Consider the following 20,517-nt stretch of genomic DNA (forward strand, 5'->3'; position numbering starts at 1 on the left):
TAGGAGTGTAGATAAGAGCCAGATATGGAAGGGGCAATGTCTTCAGGCTACGGAATCATCTGAGTGCAGTGAAATGTCTCTTTCCCACGTGGTTCCAACACACAGTAGTGTTGGAGTGCAGGAGCCTGCACGAGGACTGCTCTTATTTGTGTGTGTCACTAAGGAATGATTCCAGGCTGCCCCTTCCACCACCACCCGCTGCCTGGGTGTGATTACAGCAGGCAGGGAGTGAGGCTGAGAGGCTTTCACCTGCTCTGCACATTTACTGCTGGGACTGCAGCACGCTTATAGCAGGATGGTTTGTATTTCTGCTGGCTGATTTTCATCCTGGAGTAACATCATCCTGCTGGTGTGCATCTGCCCTGGAGCTGCTGCTTTGCTTTCCAACCAATACAGCCCCAGCAGCCAGGAGATAAACGAATCTCTCTGCAATTAGCAGTGAATGAATACTGTGTACAGCTCCAGCAGGCAGCTCTCCCACCTGGGGAGGGATCCCTTTGTGGGGCTGCCCTGGTGCCCTGTTCCTTGCAGCTATAGGGCTCTACAGAGGCTGCAGGCTGTGGGAAGTGGCAATGCATGGAGGTGCCCTGCAGGGGTTCCTGCTCACACATTTCAAGTGCAGTGAGCCAAGATTAAGGAAATGGCACAGCTCACATGGAGGAAGGTTTTAAATACAACGCAATGAGCTCCTGCTGCCCGTCAGCCCCTGTGCCTGCAGTGTATTTCAACATCCTGCACTCATTAGGGAAGTGGATTTCACTGCAAAATGAATGCACCCAATCAAGCAGCTTCTGCTCCAGAGGCGAAATAAGGCACCAAAAACATCCTGTTGGTTGGTTTTATTTTTAACCAAGTTAAAAAGTGAAGGAAGTTAAGAAATAACCCGGTGAGAGTTGTGCAAGCAATCCGGATTACTCAGGGGTAGCGGTAAGCAGGGTGGAGCTGCCTGCAGGTTCTGCCATAACAATAGGGCCAGGAGGGGCCTCGGATGTGCTTGCATTCCTGAAGCAGCCAAGAAGGTGAGAACAGGAAAAAACAAATAACATAAATCCCAAAGCTGAGTGGTTTTAGTTGTGAAAACAACACATACAGCTCATACAGCTTAAAAGCGTTGTGCCTTCCCAAGTTGCTGGTGTATGTTTGAACTTTGCAGTGCAACACCAGGTTTACACTTGGTGCTTCAAGGCCTTGTGAAGTGTAGATTGTACTGAAACTGAGATATCTGGAGTGAAAACTGACTGCAGGAGGACTTGTGCAGTGAGATAGCAGATGAAATTTGGCAAAGACTCATGGTTTCCAGGGGAAAACAACCCCAGTTTCAGCATTCAGCTGCAAACTCTCTGTTGCTGCCCAGGTACAACATGTCAGGGTTGTTGCAGCTCTACCAAACACCTGGTGGGAGTCAGAAACGTGGCAGCAAAGGAACTGAAACAACACAATGCTGCAGCCTGAACTCCAGCTCGCCTTCACTTTGCATGTTGCCTACAATTCTTGTGCCCAAGGGCCAAGAGCGATAATCAGAGGCACAGCTTCTGCATGAGAAGCAGTCAAACAGGCTGGGAACAAAAGAACTGGTTCTCCAGGAAGAGCCCTGTGTGCCTGCGCTGGGGCTGCAAGGTGACCTGGGCTGAATGCAGGATCACAGAGTCTTTATGGTGGGTGAAGATATCTTACACCCCCCCAGTTCAACCCATCCCCAACTGCCCACTAAGCCACGTCCCTCAGTACCACCTCCCTATGTTTCCTAATGCTTCCAGGGTCGGGGGCACCCAATAGAGGTGCACATCAGGCCGCCTCCAACACAAGGGTCTGCTGGGCAGATGGGACAGCAGCACCAAACACACTCACTGCTCCACATCTGGGTCTCCTTTGGGCATCCACCAAGATGAAGGATGGGCAACCACAGGCAAAGGCTGCTCTTCCACAGCCCCTTGGTACAGCAGTGGCTGCCAGCTGCCTGGGCACGGCTCAGCCTGCCCCAGCTTGCACCCAGCCAGAGCCTGCACCCAGCCAGAGTGTACACCCAGCCCTTGGCCACCCCCTGCCCCATTGTTAGTCCCAGCTCGCCCAGATTCAGCACGCAGTAGCCATGAAGCAGATAGATTTGGTCTTTATTCATAGACTCCCATGCCATCACCAGCCCCACGGGCTGCTGCCCCAGGCTGAGATCCCCCAAACATTTCACACGCAGCTTTAAAAACATCGGGCACACTTCAAGGATTTGGAAGATGCGCCGTCACAAGCAAAGCATGCGCGGATGGTGGGAGATCAGCCAGAGCAGCAGCCCTTCATATAACAGAGCTGGAGGCTTTCCTTTATTGCAGAGCCTCCTTGGGCACCTTCCGGAGCAGCAGCTCGATGTCGTCCTGCAGTTTGATGGTCTCGAAGTGCCGGCTGTAGCGGCGGAAGGGGACGCCCTCGGGGTCTACGAGGAACTTCTCGAAGTTCCAGGAGACGTCGTTCCGGCACACGGGGGACCAGATGATGTACTGCGGGTTGGTCATCAGCGCCGACGGGTCGTCGTGGGGGAACGGCAGCGCCTCTCTCAGGAAGGCGAACAGCGGGTGGGCTCCCTTCCCGTTCACCTCGCACTTCTCGAACATGGTGAAGTTGGGTTTGAAGCCGTTGCCGGGCCGCACGAACTCCAGCGAGCGCAGGATCTCCTCGTTGGTGGCGTTCTCCTGCGGGGAGGAGGAGCGGCCCCGTCAGCTCCCGGCCGCGCTGCCGCCCCCATATCGTTCCCCATTTATTTCCCCGTCCATACCTGGTGCCCGAACTGGTTGCAGGGGAAGCCGAGCACACGCAGCCCGCGGGGCCCGTAGCGCTGCTGCAGCTCGTTGAGCTGCAGGAAATCGCGCGTGGTGGTGCCTCAAAGCGACGCCACGTTGACGACCAGCAGCACTTTGCCCCGCAGCGAATCCAGCGCCAGCGGCTCCGCTGCGCCCAGCGGCCGCGCCACGATCCCCGCCAGCCCCTTTGCTGCCATTGCTGCCATTGCTGCCCCGATCCGCTCCGCTGCTCTTCCTACAGACGGACAGACGCAATAACACCCAGCCCGGCCCCACCTCGCAGCGCTTTGTCCCGCCTCAACCCATCCGCGCACCGCCCACCCCTTTCCTCCCCCTTCCTCCCCTCTCTGCGCTGTTTGGGGCGGCTTTGGAGCCGGGTCGGGGCTGGAGGAGCAGGCGGTGCTCGGGCGGGGCGCAGCGCGTCCATGGGACCGCACAGCGGATGGGTTGGAACGGACCGCCCAGCCCCAGCCCCAGCCCCAGCCCCAGCCCCAGCCCCAGCCCCGCCGTGGGCTGCCTGCCACCCCCCCAGCTCAGGCTGCCCGAGGCCCCGCCGTGACCTGGGGCACCTCCAGGGATGGCAGCCCACTGCCCAGGGGCGGCTCTGCGGGCGGGGATGGGGTCAGACGTGGGGTAACGAAGGGTTCGAGTGCGGGGGAAGCGGGGCTGGAGGAACACGCAGCCCTTACTCAGCCCCCTGCGGTTGATGAACAACGCAACGCAACGCGGGTTTGCTCAACTTATGTAAAAGGAGGAAGAATTAGAAAAAAAAAAAGGGCCTCCAGCCCAAAAAGGGAACGAGCTCAGAAACTGCGGAGGATGAAATCCCCACGGGCAGCCCAGCAGCTGAGAACTTCCTGCTCTGCCGATGATGAGCCCAGATAAGGCTGCGGGGTGCCCTCAGTGCAGCCTTCCAGTGCCTGAAGGGAACCTATAAACAGGAGGGGAGCCAACACTTTGAAAGGGTGGATAACACAGCAAGACAAGGGGAAATGGTTTGATGTTGAATGGGGAAGATTGAGGTTGGATGTCAGGGGGAAGATCTTTACTCTGAGAGTGGGGAGGTGCTGGAACTGCTGCCCATAGAGGCTGTGGATGCCCCGTCCATCCCTGGAGGTGTTCAGGGCTGGGTTGGATGGGGCCCTGGGCAGCCTGGGCTGGTATCAATGTGGAGGTTGGTGGCCCTGCCTGTGGTGGGGGGTTGGAGCTTCATAATCTTTGAGGTCCCTTCCAAGCTGGGCCATGCTGTGATCTCACCAGGCAGGGTGAGGGATTCCAGCACATGGGCAGCTCTTACCAAGACAAACACCCCCAAGTGTTTGCAGCCGTTCCACGGCCACACCGAGATCAGCTCTTCTAGTTTATCAGACGCTGGACCAAAAGGCCCGGAGTGAGCGATACAGACACCAGGATACAGGGAGCTTAGAAAACTGCCTTTATTCTATTAGTTGTTGGAAAAAAAAATGAAAATACAGAAAGTTTAGTTGGCTGCAGAACAGCAAGAAGTTCACAGGTTAGGAGTCTGATCACTACGCGGTAACCAAACCGACACCAAAAGTTTCCTTTTTTTTTTCCTTTTTCTTTTAATCCTTTTGATACTGGGTTCCAGCAATGAGCTTAAGGCAACTGAACAGTTCAGAAGCTCGGAGCGCGAGCAGGCTGCTGTCTTTTCTCATCCCTACGGCATGGAAATCAAACCTCCTCCCTGTGGCTGCGCAGACCACTCGGATGGTTGGGGTGGGTCAGACTCTTACAAATGAACATGGGGAGAGGATCAGCTGCTTTCCATTGGACTTTTATTTTTTTTTTTTCCAATACAGTTTCTTAAAAAACCCAGAACACCTTTAAACGCAGAGGTTACAAGTAACAGTATTAGGAAATCCAATTATACAAAAAATACTACATCTAAGCTGGGGTAAATAGATTTATTTTTGGTAACATACATTTAAACTGGCACTAATTACACAGTAACTAAAAGGTAACTAACATGAAACCACAGAACCCTCACTTTTCCTTAGCTGTAATGGGACTTGGTCAGTTCAGAGTTGATCACATCTTCTAACTAACGTTTTACCACCTCCCCAGCCCTGAACAATCCCACCTTCCCTCAATGTGACAGCGCTGAAGCTACGCCTGGTTCCACACACAGCCATTCACTGTTGGACTCAATTAGAATAGGACGTTAGTTATTAAGTAGTTACAGACCAATCCTCTGTGCTGACAGCATTTTCTCTTTCTAGAGAGAAGAAAGAAGATAAGAGAATTGTCTTCAATTAGCGCCTGGCATATCCTGTGAGTGCAGAAAAGGTTGGTTAGAGGAATGTTGAGGTTAACCTTGGGTGCACAGATGAATTTGATGCAGATTGTTATAAAAATCATGGTTGGCTTCTAAATACTGGTAGCAAGATGACTTGATTTTTAATCTCTTAAGTAAATTATAGATAATGAAAAAGGCCAGTAATCATACACTAAGATTAATAAACAGCACTTCAAAATTACTCAAGTGCAGGGTGCTGCTTTGGCCATCTTCTTCTGGCCACACTTTATAACAGAAGGCACCCGGACTTTTTCTTGCCACGCCGGGCTTGCAAAGCAGCTCTAGTGGCCATTTCAAAAACCTCCCTCACACCGTCTTTGGTCTTTGCCGAACACTCCATATATCCAAATGCACCGATGCGGTTTGCCATATCTCTTCCTTCCTCGGGTTTGACAGGCTCCTGCAGCAACACAAAGGAAAGTCAAAACCAAGCGACGTGCTCAGGAAGGAGCTGCAGCATCTGCTCTGATTGCTTCAGAACACAGCGCTGAAGCCGTTTCCCTTTAAGGCCTGATCATAAAGTGCTCACAGTGCTACACACAGCAAGCTGCTGATGCCCACTTGATGCTCTGGGCACAACTGATGGGCACTTTCATAGGAACATAGAATGGCCTGGGTTGAAAAGGACCACAACAACCATCTCAATTCAACCCCCCTGCCATGTGCAGGGCTGCCAACCAGCAGCCCAGGCTGCCCAGAGCCACATCCAGCCTGGCCTTGAATGCCTGCAGGGATGGGGCATCCACAGCCTCCTTGGGCAACCTGTTCAGTGTGTCACCACCCTCTTGGTAAAACCAGCCACCTAATACCCAACCTAAACCTCCCCTGTCCCGGTTTACAACCATTCCCCCTTGTCCCATCACTGCCCACTTTCTTCATGTTTTGTTAAACTCTCAGAAAGGAACCTGCCTGCTTCATTTTGGCCAGCTCTCGTCTTGTGTGTTCGTCATTCCTCAGGTCCTTCTTGTTTCCTACCAAGATGATAGGCACGTTGGGACAGAAATGCTTCACCTCCGGGGTCCATTTCTCTGGGATGTTTTCTGTTAAAAAAACCACAAGTGTGAGCACAAAACCAGTTCTGGGGGGTGGTTTTCTTTTAAGGCTTCTGCCTGCTGACTTGTAGTAATGAGCTAAAACACAGTGATGCCCTTGTTATGCTCTCCACATCAGGTGCAGATAGACCTGATCTGGTGATACCAGAAGGACAAGCTGATGGACACCCAACATTTGGGTTTCCCTACGTCTCTCGGTAACAACCTGACATGGATTAGCACAAGATTTCAAAGAAGAGAAGGGAGAATTCTGATGTGAAGGGTCATGGAGTGTTTGGCTTCAAGAGATGCACTGCCTTTATCTCTAGAAGGTAAAGACAGGCACAGCCTTGCAGCTTTTTCAGATCAAACACAGACAGCTGATTTATACATGAAACACCAAACGCTTCAGCCTTAGACTCTGCACAGGAGAGGTGCCACCTGATAAACAAATATCTGCTTCCTTTGGAGCTCAAATCTTAAACCAAGCAGCTCTGTTCTCCACCACAAGCAGGTGCCACTCATGGGAAAGCAGAGTGGCCTCTGTGATCCCTTCTACCAGTGAGAAAGCCTCTCCTCCCCATGCTGAGCCCTCTCCAGGTCAGGTTTCTTCCCCACCATGCAGAGAAAGAGAACACTTTATTTGGAACCTAGTAATTGGGAGTGCTTCAAGCCAATCTCTCTCCTGAATATAAAGTTGGGTGGGGGGAAGGAATGACACACAGCAAACTTTTCCCATTCACAAAGGAAGGGAGTTGGTTAATTTTCCTGGATACAGTGTGATCTTGAGCATGTAAGAATGCCATTTTCAAGGAGAAATATTAATAATAGTGACAATAAAAATAAAGTGCCACTCTGCATTGCAAGGTTCCTTAAAGACCTTGATTTCTGCCAACCAGACGTGGCAATACACACTAATGTTGAAGCTAGAAATGCTCTCATTGCAGCACATGAGAATACAGTCTATGGAAAGATTTCCAAGGGGAATACAGCAACACACAGAAGCAGTTTTTTATTTAATTACCGACCTACTTACCTAAACTATCAGGACTATCGATTGAAAAACACATAAGTATAACATCAGTATCTGGATAAGAAAGCGGTCTAAGTCGATCGTAGTCTTCTTGTCCTGCTGTATCCCACAAAGCCAACTCCACCTGCAGCAAAAAGAACGGGGCAGTCAGACACGTGATAGGGATGCTGTGAATCTGAAGCAATGTGGTGAGTGAGGTATTGCAGTCAGTGCCTCTCAGGAGGAGGAAAACAGACAGAACTGCTTTGACATCAGAACTATCAGAAGCTGCCCATCTTGTAACTCCAAAATCCAACTTCTTGCAGCTTATGAGAACCTCTCCTTACATCCACATCTCACGTCAGTTCTCTGAAAGGACTTGAAAGCTACCAGCAGAAAAGCAAGATGGGGATTAAAGGGACCCAGCTGCACAGGGCTGAGCAGCCATTCGACAGGCATTCCAGGCATAGCGGCTGTCAGCAAAAGAGGACTCTCCAAGTATAAACTTTTTAGGATGATGCATATTTCCGATTGGTTTACAGCTGGAACCCGTCATGACAAAGAAACGTCAGGGTAACAATCCTTTGTGCACAAGTTCTTACAGCTCCATCTGAGCAGAAATGTAAGCTTGCCATTTGGTTGGGAACACAGCCCGTTTGTGCACAAAGCTTCTCGTTATTCAGAACTGAATAAAACTGCTCGGGGTCTCAATATTTACACTTCTACTTTACTCTTCTTCTCTTAGACTCCCATGGTTGCAAAAACAGAAAGAAGCCCACAGCAACTCAGATAGAGACAGACAGAACTCAAACGTGAGCCTGAACAGGCAAGAGGACAGCAGGCATGCAGCCCTCAGACAGAGAAGCCTGAAGCACTGCTCCACTGCAGGCTTTCGTAACCAAGTTTTTAGAAGACAAAGCACTTGGAATAAAATGTCATCTGCTTATCAAAGAGGCAGCTGACATTTCCGCAGCAGAAAAGGCGCTGCTCGAGCCATTTTTATCTAGTGCTGGTGGCACAAGGCTGCACACAGCTGGCAGGGCACGGCTTCCTGGCCTACCCACTGAGAGATGCAGGGGCTCAGGCAGAAGGGAGTGAGGCCATTTGATTGGGTGACAGGAGAGAGAAAGGGATATCAGATGCATTTTAAATGACAATTTAAGATCTTGTATCTCAGATATGATACAGCAACTTTAGAAACTGTAACCATGAAGGAAAATGTGTTATTATGCTGGCCTAAAAGGATATAATATATATTATTATTGGCTCAGATCTTGGCTCAAATCACAACTGAGCAGTTCTGGTGGACATTAATACAACTGAACTACAAGCGACAGGAAGGTATTCTGAGACTGTGCCTGAACCTACAGCAAAGGGAGAGCAGGAAAGGCACAGGGGAGCTCAGCACAACCAGGGAGGTCAGCTGTGTGCTAACAAACAGGCTTAGGAAGTAGTTGGTCTTTCAAGGTATGAGGTTCCTGCATCAAATGCTTCCAGAGTACCCTGCAAAGTGCCCATTTTACACAGCAGGTGCCACTCGTGTGACACAAATGCAGGACTCTATTGAATGGCAGAGGTCTAATAGCTGGTTCCTGGAGCAGGAGTCTGGGGGGGTTTGTTTGGGACTCAGAGGTCACACAGATTCAAAGCTACTTTTCCAAGTACTGAAAATGAAATTCACAAGCAATACAAAAGAAGAACTCAAAATGAAGCTCGGTGAGCACGTCTGGCTGCTAAGATCTGCGTTCCTGCAGACAAGTAGGACAGATGCTGATGAACACTACAAAAACGAAATCCCTCTGAAGCCTGCCAGTCATCAGTTCCAAAGAGGATTCTGCACGTTGCCAAGAGCAGGGAGGAAAAAAAGACTGCTCCAGGAACTTGTCTTTGTCCTCACAACTGCAGGACCCCATCAAGGCAGGGCTGCCCTTTTGCAGCCCCAACAGGCAGCAGCCCAGCATCCTCAGCACATCTTTGCTCGAGCAGACCACAAACAAAACTGCTCGTTTTTCAGCATCTCAAATTGTATGGGGTTAGAAATACATTGTAACACAAAATATGCTGTAAAAAGACACTGGATATGAGCAGGTCAGGATTTTTACTGCATGCAAACACGATGTATTTATAAATAAACTGACAAAGTGAGTACTTAAAGCACCCACACTGACCACTTCTTAAAGAAGCGTGCTGATGTCTACGGTGTTCTGAAGAAATGCCCCTTTATTTTGATTGCTGTGAGCATGTGTACATACCTGCTTTCCATCCACTTCAATATCTGCTACATAGTTTTCAAAGACGGTGGGAACGTAGACTTCAGGGAACTGGTCTTTGCTAAACACGATCAGCAGACAGGTCTTTCCACAGGCACCGTCGCCCACTATAACCAGCTTTTTTCGAATGGCTGCCATAGCTGAAACACAAGAGGACAACTTATTAATCCTTCCATTGGAGCTCTTAATTGAGATGCTAAGAAGTATCAATTGTTATGTTTATAGTCAATGAGAACATCTAAATCGAGTCTCTCTGCTGTACACAGACACATCTGGAATGATGTGAGTTCAGATCTCCATCTTTTTAAGAGGCACTGGGCATGGAAGCAGCAGAGGGGAGTGGAAATGAGTGTGTTTTAGCACTGCCTGGCCTGTTCTGGAGTTTGAGACCTGAAACTCCATAGAAACCAAGTAAGCACACGCTGAGAAGTGTGTTTCAAACAATCCATTGAGCAGCACTTCGGTTTGAGGGCACCGACACTCTCCCCAGGCTGAGCTGGCCCAGCAACCCAGTGCCAGAAAGCTCAGTGAGTCACTTGGGCTGGGGAGCGCCCTGCTGCCACGTCAGAGTGCTCACAGAAGGATCTCCAGGTCTCAGCCCGCTCCTCCAGTTACACTCAGCACGTTGCAGAGGGCTGGGAAGCAAGCAACTGGATGGCACAGTCAGTGGCTGCTGGGATCTCTGCTGCTTCCTCCTGGAAATGTCCCCTCCACAGCAGTTGAAAGAACAAAAGGAAATGGCACAAACTGCTGGGAAAGCAACAGAAGGATAAGGTGGTGTCAGGAATGGGAGGAAAGATGGAAGAGGTTTAACAAAAGCTGGAGTCAGGGTGGGGCTGAATGAGATGACAGCGTTAGAGCTGGCAAACATCAACAGTCAGGAGAGGCCTAAATAGTGTGGATAGGCACTGACTGCTGGTCATCACTTCCTGCAGGTGACTCTGAAGGAGTGATATACAAAGGCAGCAGAATGGAGTCCAAGCCCACCAGAGGGCAACAAGAACCTGGGCAACTCCAGCAAGGGGATGCTGTGGGTACAAGAAATGCATGCAGCCCTAAAGGAGAATGGGCAGGTATGTGGAAGAAACTTCCAGCACAGGTTCAAGAATGCAGAAACCACACCTGAGTTAGAAAATCCCTGCAGCAGAAAGCACTCTGAGAGGCTGAGAGCACCTTGGAAGTGCTATATATTTGCTCCCACTGCAGGAACAAGATATAAAGAGGGTCTGAGATGCACAGGAATGGAACAGGACAGAACCATATAGACTTCCTTCTGCATACAGGGCAGAGGTTCTGGGCTTCTGCTGGGGGTGCCAGTAGGGAAGGACCCTTAAGCCATCAGTCACCAAGGGCCTGGGGACTCCTGGAGCACGGCTCCATCAGACAACTGCTGTAATCCAGATCTCTCCTTAGAATGGGCTACATTCACTTTATGAATACATGTGCACACATTTGTGTTATTTACCTTAGGGCTTTCGGGTTATTTTTACAACTGTGGAAGGTTTTAAAATGATACACGCTTTCAAAGGGTTCTCTTTCAGTGGTTTTAGATGGTTTTGAGTATTTCTAGCAATGGTAATATTTGATTTTACGGAACTGGGGATCATCTGTCCTCTGCACCAAGTCACAACCAACCCTGCCAGCTCTCACTACGACCCTTCAGAACCTCAGTGCTGAGCCCTATGGACCCCTGGAGCAACCTGCTCCTTCTGAGCACGCTTCCCCTGCTGCCTGCCCTCAGCCTTCCTTATGCAATGTAAGCCCATTACCTCTTATCCTACTTGACACGAGCGTAGGAGAACAGCTTATTCCCTTTCTCCATTGCATACCTTCATTCAGCCTCCTCTGCAGGCAAACCCACCACAGCTCATCCAGCGTTTCTGCCAGCATCAGAGCGTGCAGCTCCAGTCAGGGGTGAGAAGAGATTCAAACTGAACCTCAGCTCAAAACGATGCCACCCTCCCAACCAGTGCCTTCCCCAGGTACCACAGGAGCTGCAGTTCCTCCCTCGGCACAGAGCTCACAGCACAGGGAGCTCCTGTTTGCTCAGCTGCCACACTAATACCCTTGTTACACGAGGCTATTTCCAAGCACAGCACTCACGCAGCATAAAGCCCTGCTTGTTACAAGAACCTACCCAACACTCCCAAAGAATCAAAAGATGGAGAAAAATAAGTTTTTTTTCCCCATCTTTTAAATGTATTCAGCCCCCCACTCCCCCAAAACGTTGTTTAATGCAACAGAACCTGCCCCTTTAGTTCACTAAGCCCATTATTCTTCCAGAGGAACACTGGAAGTGCCCCCACTCCTGCAGGCCCCTAAGTCACACTCAGAAGGGAGGACTACGGGCACATTGCTGCTGTTTGGGAGGTAGACATGGCCATACCCCATAGCCCAGGTGTGCCTCTCTACCCATAGAAAGTAAAGGGTGATTAAAGCCCTTCCCCTCACATAGGTATCCTCACCACACACTTCATGTCACTGACACATTGGCCACCACCAGCTTTATGTTGCTGCTATGCCACGCAGGCAGACTCGAGGTGTCTTAACCAAACAGATCACTGCTTGTGATGAAGACAAGCCACAGCAGCAGCCCAGCAGTCCCACAGAGGATGTTTCTGCTGCTGGGGGCGGAAATACCCTTTAGATTCTTTCCCACCTGTTGTTGCTACGGCCCTTAAGCCCAAAGTGTTGCAGAGTTTCAGCATCTTGCACACAGCTCTGCTGCCTCCCACACACTGAGCACCAGGCAGACCAATGCCCAGTGCTGTGCTCTCTGTGTTGCCCTACAACCAGCCAACCCTGCCGGGGTGGGGCAGAACCCTGCCAGGGCCTGTGTTCAGTTCTAAAATACTCCCTTCTGTGAGGGCAGAGGGCGAGGAGTTTCTGTAGTGATTCCATAGAGAAGGGCAGGGAGGGATGAGCAGGCCAAAGTAAAGTAATTGCTGTCCTCCGGCATACAAAAGGAGAATGACCCCAATCTCAGAGTAGTTTGGAGGGGAAAGTGGTGCGGGCATGAGAACACAGGTCTGCTCATAGGGCAGCTGCATGTAGACTGTGAAGGGACTAGGGCTGAGTATGGAGCATCTGGGTGGGGGAATGGCACCAACAGCATCAACAGAGGAGCCTTCATCAGCTCCTCTGAGCACACAGAGCTCATGCAGGACAGGCCCTGCACTCAGCCGGCCATGCCTGTGAAGTAAAGGAAACTGACCCCAATTCACCTCTTAAGGAAGCTGCAAAACAGGTTTGCAATCAGCCTTAGGACTGCACTGAAAGGAAGGGAGGAAAGAGATACAATTCAGCCGTACAGGAGTTAGGTTTAACCCTAAGAAGGACATAGAGCAAAACATGCTGCAAGCGAGCAATTATTGCTATTATATCCAAAGACATCCAGAACAGAGCAGATGCATTGCACTGAATGCAAAGACAGCCCAGCTCTGTGCTCAGAGAGCTCACACCTGTGTGATACCACGTACAGCACGGATGCCTTGGCCACAGGACACCAGGATGCAAGCACTGAGATCATGAATGCTGCAAGGTGATGGTCAGAACAGCTTGTTCAGTGATAAACAGCTGCTCGATCATGTGCAAATTGGCCTGTGGACATTCACACTCAGATAAGCCATTCCATATCCGTGAAGGTGGGCAGAGATAGGACAAGGGGGACAGAGGAGGTTTAGGTTGGATCTTAGGGGAAGTTTTTCACCCAGAGGGTGGTGACGCACTGGAACAGGTTGCCCAAGGAGGCTGTGGATGCCCCATCCCTGCAGGCATTCAAGGCCAGGCTGGATGTGGCTCTGGGCAGCCTGGGCTGCTGGTTGGTGACCCTGCACACAGCAGGGGGTTGGAACTGGATGATCTTTGAGGTCCTTTCCAACCCAGGCCATTCTACTATTCTATGTGTTGCTATCAAGGCTTTTGAGAAAGAACCACATTCTTTAGGGAGCATGGAGAACATGAGGCAGTTTTGTTTGACAGCGCTGCAAAATAGTTCTATTTCTAACTGCTGTGTACCACAGGAGCAGGTGGTAAGAAAAGATGGGTTTTTTTTGGAGGCTTATGTTTGAAACATAGCACTCAAAAGAGTCCCAGAGCTGGCAAAGCACAGGGCACATTACTGATGCTGCATGTTATATGCAATCCATAATGGATATTTTCTATTATATGACTTAAGTACAATTGAAAAATGCCACAGGAGGTCAGCACAGCTGCCAGCAGCACTAAGTGCTGGATGCAGGACCTTGGGCATCCATGCACAGCGCTCGGCTTTTTGCTCACAGGTTATTCTGACTGTTAGCCATGCTCAAGCCTGGCAAGTTTGACTAGTTTGGGAAGTGCTTTGCAAACAGAGCTGCCCATTTCCAGGTAACAAAGCTCAGCAGGCCCTGGCCACTGAGAACTCATAACCTCCTCACTCCTATGCAGCACATCCCCATAGCTGTGAGCAGGGGCAGCTCAGTGCATCACATCCCCCATGCAACCAGCCTTGGTGAACCCTTAACGACTGATGTATTTTATATTGAGCAAGAAAGAGCCAGCCAGGAGAGCCAAACTAGAGCTTTACAGGCACGAGTGTCCCATGTGTGTCAGTTACACGCTGCTGGTGCTGCCCTCATTGCTGCAGTGCAAGAGATCACAAAGCTTACCAGGATGCTGGGTTGGCACTCAGTGCCAGATCAGTGCTGGGGGTATCGTGTGACACCTCAGCACTGGATTCCTTGTATCAGATGGCAGCCTTTGCCCTTGCTTTCCTCATAAGGAGGAATCCCGTGTGACAACACACAGTGCATCTGACCCCTAGAGAAAACTGCTTTTGATGGGGATATGTTTTCTGGATTTCTAGCCACTGCTCTCCACCCACTGGGGATAAACAGGAACAAAGCCAGGGCACCAACCCCAGCCTCCTGCCTTGCACTGCATGCAGCTGGCACAAGGGCAGGGAGGAGGAAGAGGAAGGAACAGCGTCCTGCATGGCTCCCTGAGCAGCTGCACACCAACCCAACCCCCTCCCAGCCGGGCCAGAAGCCTCTGAACCCGCTCACAGCTCTGGGCTCCCAGCCTGCAGGAGGAGGGAGCTCCTGCAGCTTAATGACACACTGTGAGTAAAGCCACTTCCTTCCAACTCAGAACCATCCCTATTCATTTCTCTCGCTGCCGCCCAACTCCCATGCAGGCACAGAGGAGCAGGCAGGCCACCTCCCTCACCCTCTCTGCTTTTAGCAGGAAGGAGCACCCGCTGCTGCGGCTCTTGCTCGGGCAGCACTTGCACTTTCTGCACTGGGGTAAGGTTTTATTCGCTGCTTCCTCCTTTGCAGGTCTGTTAATTCCTCCGTGCTGCTGCTTGGTGCATCAGGATCTGCAGCCCAGCAGCTGAGTGCCCCATAGGCACAGGCTCTGTGCTCTACCCTCATCTAAAAGCAGCCCCCGTGCATTGAATACAAGCCATACTGATTTCATAGCACATCTTACTGAAAGCGATGCACAATCAAACCCAAGGCCAAGAGAACACCTGCACTTAAGAACAGAACTGAAACAATTAGCACTAATTGCTTCCCAGTCCTCGATGAGTGACAGTGCCTTAATTCTTTCCTGAACGCTTTGTTACTCGTTCCATTATTGTACCTGGGATTGATGCCTCACTCTGATGGGATTATAATCATTAAGGCTGTCCTACTTCTCCTGATTATTAGCGCTCTTCCAGACTCCTTAAATCACTGCAGTAGTTCAAGAGCTTTCTGGAAAAACACACCCATGTAGACCCCCCCACTCACAGACCAGACAGAGCTTCAAGCTGAGCCACACACAGAGCAGAGGTGTAAGCCAACAGTGATGTTCCATCCCTCCTATGGACAGAGGTTATGAAGACATCCTTGAGATCTGACACCTCCTGGCCTAGGCTTCTCCTCAAGCTCCTTTCCCCCCCCAGCCAGGCGCTTTCTGTGCCTTCCAGCTTGTTTTTTCTACTTTCAGTTTCTACTTTTTCTCCCGTCCCATCCGTACACCTTTCCTGCATTACGCTGTAAATTCAAAGCAGAACAGATGCTTCCATTTCCCTTCCAGGCCAGGTTACTCAGTTAACTCGCTTTCAACACTTGCTTACAGAAAAACATCACAAAGGGAGGTTCCCAAAGTGTTTTTTTCCCCAGCCAGCTCGAGCTCTCACAGTCAGAATCTAAAGCTGCAACGTGCACAAGCAGAACCCTCCATCCAAACGCTGTTTTCCAAACACCAAACGCAACCAGATCCTCCTGGGCTCCCACAAGCTCCCTTGGCTCCTGCCAGGCTCCCTGCTGTGCCACCCTCCTCTATGTTCCAGCGGTTATGGGATGGATGCTGCTCCAGCACCCAGGGAAGAAGTTTAACTGCAGCATTTCTCCTCTGGTCCATAGCAGGACACCTTCCCACCCTGCCCCATGCCAGGTCTATAGGGCAGGAAGCATTTAACTTGAGGGTGCACAGCTCCATCACCCCTCCATGTGCCTGTTGCTTTACTCCCACTGACCCCTCTTCGTTACGAGCACACACGAGAGCACTTCCCTTATGCAATACCGAGTCCCAAGATTACTCCACACAAAATGAGATTAGGGCTTAATATTGAGGTAATTATAGTAGATCTGTGGATTTCCAGTCATGCGTGCGACCTGCGGGACGCTCAGTGTTTGGACCAGCTTTCTGCTCAGCATCCCCCACCCCAGGTGCCCACCAGCTCCACAGGCACCTAAAATAAAGGGCAGGAAAAGGAAAAGCTCAGCTCCAAGCTTATTTTCCCAGTTTCCAGCTTGGGCATTCCTTGCTTTGCAATCTTTGTGCTCAGCAGCACATCTGATAAGAGTTTTCTTCTGTGATTTCACCTGCATGGTCCTGGAGCTCCAAAGAAATTCCTGCCTATCGGAGCATTTTACGGGGCTCAGCTGGAAGCTTCAGCTCTAGGCACCCCCTGCCTTATCTCTGCTCACCCTCATTAGCCTCTCATCTGCTTCCCCTGGCATTGTGTGCCCCCATCCCCTTTTCACACACAGCAATCAGGGCATCAGTGTGCTGTGACCTGTGAGCCATGCCGCCATCCTGTTTTCTTATTGACTCCTCTTCCCGGAGCTCCTCAATTGATCACTGCCAAACATTAAACTTGCATTTCCACTGAACTGATGACAAACTCTTCCTCGTAAGCGGCAATAATTAACTCTCACCCCACCAATTAAGATTATTTCTTCCCTCTGATTTGCATTTACCTGGAGTGAAACGCATTTGTATCCAAAAGCTTGGCCTGCAGTTCCTCCTCCTCACTTTTGGTCCTTCCTCTTCCCTCAATACCCACCTTTAGCCCTCACCAGATCCTCTGGTTGCACTGAGCAGATCCCCACAACTCCCCTCTGGATGCATTCAAACACCTGGCTACACTCACACATTTCCTTTGCAAAAGCCACACTGACTTCACCCCCTATAAGTTATTGGTCTCTTTCCATTTTATTTTTCCATTAAAATAAAAAATAGGCATTGAACTCTGTGACCTCCTCTTGAACTATTTTAAGGACTGATACCACACAAGCCATCTTCAGTTTCTCTGCCCTCATGCCGTTAAGCAAGAAGTCACATAGCAGAGCCACCAATGCAGCTGCTTTATTGCCAAGTTCCTTTGGAAACCCTCGTGCACGTACCATCCATGGAGCCTTGGCACCCTGTAACGATATTTATCACTTTTCTCTATAATAACCTCATTGCTGACAGTGCTTCAAGCAGAGAGAGATCATCCAACGAGGGCTGTTCTGGCAGAGGAACCTCTTTGGACTCCACAGTAAGCAGAGAGGATGCATGTAAGTCCGTTCATTTCCCTCTGATGGCTTTAGCATCAAATATTTCTATCACCTACTGACCTTCCTGACTCCAGAAAGCTTCTTGCTTCCGAAGGGCTTGGAAAACAACATATTCTTTTGCTATCAGAATGATGTTGCTGAACACCTTTTCTGGCCGGTCCTCATGCTTTTCATTTGAAGGTGAGAGCTCACGCCCTCATTCACTTTTCTGCTCAACTTCATGACTTGAACTGTATCCCTGCCAGTTACCTTATCCCAAACTACACGCTCATTCTCCTCTGTCAGTGTTCCACAGTGTAATTTAAACTCTTCCCAGCAACGTGTTCGATCTAAAGTGCAGAAGCCGAGCTCTGCTGTGATTTACATGGAAGGCAGCCTTCCCCAATAGCTTTTGGACTGAGCCGAAGCACTCTGTCACCTCCTGACACAGCTCCCTCATCTCACACAGCTTTGGCAGGGCAGACAGGTGAAGAACAAAGAGCCTTCAGGTATAAAACACACAGCAGACGGAACTTTAGGAAGGAACTCAAGCGTTCCAAACCCCTGCCACAAGCAAAGACCATAAAATCCTTTGCCTTCCCTAAAAGCAGTGAAGGTGAGGGGGAGGAATTGCTTTGCATAGAGCACAGGAGGACCCGCTCCACACTGCCAGCTCCAGCTGAGACAGAGGGCTGCAAAGCACCGCTGCCTTACTGAGCAAATAGACCACAGGCTGTCCTGTATCTAATCAACAACAGCAAAAAATAAACAATAAAACCCAAACGTTAGAGCTGGAGGAAAGAGAAACCCGCATGTTGTGGGAGCACAGCCCAATTCTATGCAGTGACACCAGGCACATCGGTGGCACTGTCTGCTCCTTCCCGCAGACCGTGCCCATGGCTGGTCAGAGAAGAGCAAATCCTCCTCCGATGTTCTTTACATGATTCAGATACCTTAAGGAGAAGCCGTTCTAAGGATATCTCTGTTATTCCACCTCCTCTTTGCATCCTTTCTAAGTAAAAACACAGAGACAAGAAAAGGACGGAAGAGAGAGAGAGAGGACGGGCAGATGTGAGCTGCTCTCCCACTTCCCCTGTACTTTCAGAACCCTCCCCACGCAGCTCAGAGCAGGCAGAGAATAGATCTCACCAAGGTCACAAGGACCCGGACACCTGGCACTGCTGCCGAGCAGCAAGTCAGGGTAACAGCACCCATGGCCTGAACACAGCTCTCCACCAGTGTTCATTGGGGAGTAAGACACGAGCTGTCCCAGGCTTCAATAGCAAAGGTGAGGGAGGGCTTGGTTGGGGAATGCAGCACTGCAGCCAGGAAAGAGCAGGAGGGAATGGTGGTAAAGCAGCAACCGTGGCAGGACAGCACAGAGAAACAGGGTAAAGCAGAACCAACGGGGCAAAGAAAGAACAAAGCAGTGAAAAGACCGAGGAAAAGCATTTCTAAAACCCTTCCAAACCACCCGACTGTTTCCATTTGGAATGTGCTTATCTGAAGGGCCATCTCCAGCCCTACATCCTGATGGCAGCTGAGACCACAGAGGATGTTTTTACCGTCAGTTCCTGGCTCAGGGAACTCCCCGCCTCCAGCAGTTGCTGTGGCACGAAGCCAGGGCAGGGAGCTCCGGGGGACGGCCCTGAACTCAGCTCCTCAGCCCTGAGCATTTCATCCTGGTGTTAAACGAGACAAATTGCCCATTAAAAAATAATTCACGTCAAGCATTTGCGCTGGATACTCTTTTAAAGCATTCCGGGGAGCTAATTAAAATGAAATCAGGCTAATGGCCGTTTCTTTTTTTCTTTCTTAAGCTTTGGTTCAATGCGGAGCTGGGAGCATTCAGCTTATCTAGAACACAAGCAGAGCCGTGTGGCTGCAGGCCCAGGTGGGAGGAGGGCATGGGGATGGGCTGGGGGTGCCATCCATAGAGAGCTTTGGTGGATGGGATTCTCAAGGAGGGGTAGAGCTCGTATTGCCCTACTATAGGAAACACAGGACTAAAGCCCTTGGTGTTGCAGCCCGTTGGGTGGAGTTACAGGGAACAGTTAGAAGGAGCCAAACTACTTTTGGACATTACTCAGATAAGAGGTGACAGAACCGTGGTTTTAAACTCCCAGAAGGGAGGAAAACAAGGGGAATTCATCCCTCAGAGGGTATCACTGTGGCAGTGCTGCCCACAGCTGTGGGTGCCATGGCTGGAGCTGCCCCAGGCCACGGAGGGGAGCTGAGCTGGGGGCAGCAGCTCACAGCATCACAGAATGAGCCGGGTTGGAAGGACCTCAAGGATCATGTAGTTCCAACCCCCTGCCTGGCAGGGCCACCAAACATACACCTGTACTAGATCAGGTCGCCCAGGGCCCCGTCCAACCTGGCCTTGAACACCTCCAAGGACGGGGCATCCACAACCTCCCTGTGCAGCTCAATGCAGGTGCTGTGCTGTGTGATGGCTGTGCCCCCCATACACCCCATACATGATCCCCCATCCCAGCTGTAGGCCCGGCCCATCCCGGCTCCTCCCGCTCGCCCCGCCCGCTCCCGGTCCCGCCCCCTCTCGCTCTGGCGGCGCCGCGCGGTGACGTCACACGGCGGGCTGCCATCACGGTGCCGCCCCGCCGCCCGCTCCCGTGGCGGAGCCGCCCGACCCCGCTCCTGTCCCGGCCCGGCCGTTCCCCGCCTTTAAACCCGCCGTGCCCCCTCACGGCGCCTCGTCTCACGGCTACACACACACACACACCGCCCCGCCCTCCGCTCCGCTCCCCTCCCCCGCCGCAGCCCGGAAAGGCCCCGTTACCGACCCCGGAAACTTCGGGGCACTCCGCCGAGCGGCGCCTCGCCCCCGGCCCTTTGTGCGAGCGGAGCGGCCCCAACGCGGCGGCGGAGAGCGGGGCCCGGCTCCGACAGCTCGGCCGCCCCCGCCCCGCCAAAGGCCGCGCGGGCTCCCGTCGGTCGGGCGAGCCCCACCCGAGAGCCACAACAGCGCCCAGCTCGGGGAGAGAACCGGGAGAGCGGCCCCAGAGCGGCTGAGAACCCGGTACCGATACCTGCGGCCTCCGCTGGCTGCGAGTCCCGCCGCTTCCTGCTCCACAGGCCCGAGCTCGAGCGGCGGCGAACGGAAACGGGCGGGGCGGGGGCGTGCGCGCTCACCGGGCCCGGCGCGACGCGGCACCGCGCTGCTCAACCGGCCCCGCCCCGACCGGAGCGCGCCCCCGAGCGCGTGCCCGCCAACAAACAACCAATGGCTGCGCGAGGCCGCGGGGAACGCCGGGAAATGCCGCTATAAAAGCACGGGTGCTATT

At 51.6% G+C, this 20,517-nt stretch overlaps 2 protein-coding genes across 2 annotated transcripts; both read right to left on the reverse strand.

The window, feature by feature from the left end:
- Window positions 1-2,094: 2,094 nt before the first annotated feature.
- Window positions 2,095-3,036, reverse strand: GPX1 (glutathione peroxidase 1). Its single transcript, XM_015874588.2, has 2 exons — window positions 2,765-3,036; window positions 2,095-2,681 (listed from the first exon to the last, which is right to left on the reverse strand). Exons 1-2 carry the CDS (start codon window positions 2,993-2,995, stop codon window positions 2,316-2,318), a joined length of 597 nt encoding a protein of 198 aa, XP_015730074.1. The 5' UTR covers window positions 2,996-3,036; the 3' UTR covers window positions 2,095-2,315.
- Window positions 3,037-4,201: 1,165 nt separating this feature from the next.
- Window positions 4,202-20,412, reverse strand: RHOA (ras homolog family member A). Its single transcript, XM_015874589.3, has 5 exons — window positions 20,263-20,412; window positions 9,402-9,559; window positions 7,174-7,294; window positions 6,016-6,146; window positions 4,202-5,506 (listed from the first exon to the last, which is right to left on the reverse strand). Exons 2-5 carry the CDS (start codon window positions 9,555-9,557, stop codon window positions 5,333-5,335), a joined length of 582 nt encoding a protein of 193 aa, XP_015730075.1. The 5' UTR covers window positions 9,558-9,559; window positions 20,263-20,412; the 3' UTR covers window positions 4,202-5,332.
- Window positions 20,413-20,517: the final 105 nt, after the last annotated feature.

This window comes from Coturnix japonica, chromosome 15 (genome assembly GCF_054131305.1).
Source record: "Coturnix japonica strain WE chromosome 15, WE-NBRP24, whole genome shotgun sequence".
Taxonomy (NCBI): domain Eukaryota; kingdom Metazoa; phylum Chordata; class Aves; order Galliformes; family Phasianidae; genus Coturnix; species Coturnix japonica.

Excerpts from the sequence above, each read along its gene's own strand:
- RHOA (XM_015874589.3), bottom strand. The coding sequence starts at position 9,557 with ATGGCAGCCATTCGAAAAAAGCTGGTTATAGTGGGCGACGGTGCCTGT. Across the intron at positions 7,295-9,401 it reads TTGAAGTGGATGGAAAGCAG|GTGGAGTTGGCTTTGTGGGA; the intron begins GTATGTACACAT and ends TTTTTGCTGCAG. Across the intron at positions 6,147-7,173 it reads CGATAGTCCTGATAGTTTAG|AAAACATCCCAGAGAAATGG; the intron begins GTAAGTAGGTCG and ends TTTTTTTAACAG.